The sequence below is a fragment of the Lactuca saligna genome, chromosome 9 (genome assembly GCF_052625555.1).
Source record: "Lactuca saligna cultivar CGN05327 chromosome 9, ASM5262555v1, whole genome shotgun sequence".
NCBI classification, from domain to species: Eukaryota; Viridiplantae; Streptophyta; class Magnoliopsida; order Asterales; family Asteraceae; genus Lactuca; species Lactuca saligna.
This window is the reverse complement of record NC_136425.1, coordinates 188,352,027-188,354,829: the sequence shown is the minus strand read 5'-3', so window position 1 is coordinate 188,354,829 and position 2,803 is coordinate 188,352,027. Positions and strand designations below refer to the sequence as shown.

At 33.4% G+C, this 2,803-nt stretch overlaps 1 protein-coding gene across 1 annotated transcript; it reads left to right on the top strand.

The window, feature by feature from the left end:
• The first annotated feature begins 299 nt into the window (after positions 1-299).
• On the top strand, positions 300-1,991 carry LOC145018217 (cytochrome b-c1 complex subunit 6-1, mitochondrial-like). Its single transcript, XM_078976119.1, has 5 exons — positions 300-430; positions 570-611; positions 1,302-1,386; positions 1,584-1,673; positions 1,756-1,991. Coding segments are annotated over exons 2-5 (210 nt in total). The 5' UTR covers positions 300-430; positions 570-609; the 3' UTR covers positions 1,789-1,991.
• Positions 1,992-2,803: the final 812 nt, after the last annotated feature.

Genomic DNA, 2,803 nt, shown 5'->3' with positions numbered 1-2,803 from the left:
TTACCGGAGGAAACAAAAGAGCATGATGAAGTGTCAAAATTGAATATTTTAAAAATTAATGTTCTTTGTATAATTTTTTTTCGAGTTTGAGACGTTAATACTAACCAGATAATGCTGTATAGTCAACGTCCCATGCAAAATCAACTGCAAAATAGTTAACATTTTAACAAAGTAGAAATTAGAAAACATAATGTTAACAATAAATCTAACTATATTTTGCATAGTTGTCCATCGAAAAAAAAACTAAAACAGCCTAAAACAATAGGTCCAATCAGATAAATACACGTCGTCTTTCCCAGAAAGTGCTAGACGAAAACGCAAACTTCGCTTTGCTAAAAAAGCGATCTACCTCCCCCTTTCTCTCTCTCTCATAACTTCTTAGCCCTGATCTTTCGGTTGACGGCTGCTGTTTTAAACCCCCATTTTCACGGTAATCATCGTTGTTCATCTTCTCCATTAACATCGTTATTCTCTGGCAAATCCGATCAGATCTAAACTTTATTCATCGATCTGTTAATTAGGGTTTTCACGCATATTTCAATCTATTTTTGAAAATGGTGCTTCTGCAGGTTGCTTTGAAGTGTTCGTGTATCATATCCGTGTATAATAATGTGAGTAATCCCTCTCTTGAACTTATCCGTAAGAACTAATTTAATTGTTGTGTATGAAAGTTTGTTTTGTAAGTATTAATGTATTGCTGCCCTACGATGCCATCATCCGGCTGAATTTGCATCGTTAACTCGTATTTTTTAGATCAATTAGGAGTTAATCCCTGATTCGAAAGCAGAAATTCAAATCCATGATGTTATCTGAGAATGCTTTCTCGAAGGCTGATTGCAACTAAAGAGAAATAACCTTGATGTTGTCTTCCAAGTCATCTTTTTATCTCAACATTCTAAAATATGAGCTAGACCACCTCTGATTAAGTGGCTGTAACAGTTATATATCTTCAGTGGGATGTAACTGTGGATCATCTGAATCCTTTTTCTGATGTTTGCCTCCATTAATAAGCTCGATATGCTGGAATCAGTTTAATTACAAACTACACAGCATATCATGCTGCCATGTATTCGATTTTAGAAATGCTGTTTCTTCTCTCGAATCTTTCTTGATCTTCTGCATCCCAAATTACAACTATCTTGATAATTCAGCGGCTGCTCATCCTGACAACACAGTTACTTTTACTACTTATCTCCCATTATTTGTATCCTGATTTGCAGACTTTGTCCTGTTTGAATGAATTGTTTGATAGTTAAGAGGTTTTCAATGGTTTTATATGTATCTTTATTTCTCCATTTAAGGTCGGATGAAGAACCAGTTGACCAGAAGAAATACTTTGAAGATTTATGCAAGCCCAAGTGTGTTAGAGCTTGGCTCGACTATCAGGTTTTCCATTATACCAGAAATTGAAAATTTTCTATTTTACTTTTGCATACATCTTATATCACATGTGTATTTCTCTTTGCTTCTTTCCTTTTGTTGCAAATATATGGAGGAAACTACCTTTGATTATGGTAAATCTATGTCATCACATAAACATTGGGCATTTTTTAAAAACAATAATTTATTTCTAATTTTTTCAGGGATGTGTGAAAAGGGTTCAAGCAGATGAAACTGGCCACAAACATTGCACTGGGCAATACTTTGATTACTGGCAGTGTGTGGACAAATGTGTAAGTATATTATTATTTTATTTAAATAATAAATTTGATCAGTGTTTATCTTTATTTAATATTGAGGCTGATTTGAATGCAGGTTGCACCCAGGCTATTTGCAAAACTCAAGTAATGGAGATACATATTGAGTTCACATTTATGGGTGTTTATTTGTTTGCAAGAAAACTCATTTTTGGGTGAAACTGGTACCTTGAGTTGAAACATGAATAAGGAGTGTCTTAATTGCCATGAATTTAGCTTCTTGATGTTTATTTGTTGAAACCTTGAAAATTGAAAATAGACCTTTGCAACAAGCAAGATCTTGCTTTTACATCATTTTGTGTTTGTGGGTTTCGTTTGTCTCACTTAAATACAACATGTAATGACACTATCTATAACATCTTCAAACGCAACTTGACCCTTTCCATTTGGTTTCTTTTCCTCCTAGAATTTGTTATCTTATCTTTATAAAGGTCATTCTTATCAAAAATGACATTACTCCTTCTAATGACACTCTACTATGTTCATCGTGTAAATAATATCTTATGAATTATAACCAATTAATACACTTTTTTTTTTTTTTTTTTTTTTTTTATGCTTTTACTACGAGCTTATCTCTCTCAACATCGTTAATCTTCAACAAAGAAACATAGCCGAGTGCTCCTAAGTGTGAAATAGTTACCTCCTAACCTAGCTTTTTCCTTGTCTGAAATCATGAAACTGATTTAAACACTTGATCTTAAAGTTCGTCTCATTCTCTACAACTTTCCACTTTTTAAAGGGTATTATTGACATATTTATTATTTTTAGAGAATAAAACCATACGTTTCTTGTGGAATCTCAAATGAAAATCCTGTAATAGCGAACATCCTATTGAAGAAACTAATATAGGTCATACAGATCAATATGGGCAACTCTGTTTTCTAGCTTTAGACGCATTTCCATCTTTGCAAATGTAACATTTTTTGTTTAACAAGAGCGCATGGATGACAAAAACCTATCACCATCCTTAGATCCAGAATTATGTATATTAAAGCTACTATCTTTATACGTTTCTCACTTATATTGTAACATCCCTCAAAGGCCCCTACCACAATATTGTCCGCTTTGAGCCACGAAAACTTCACAGCAGGATCACCCATCCTGAA

What these genes read in the sequence shown, in the direction of transcription:
- LOC145018217 (XM_078976119.1), top strand. An exon ending in GAGCTTGGCTCGACTATCAG is followed by an intron (nt 1,387 to 1,583) that starts GTTTTCCATTAT and finishes TAATTTTTTCAG; the next exon opens with GGATGTGTGAAAAGGGTTCA. An exon ending in GGCAGTGTGTGGACAAATGT is followed by an intron (nt 1,674 to 1,755) that starts GTAAGTATATTA and finishes ATTTGAATGCAG; the next exon opens with GTTGCACCCAGGCTATTTGC.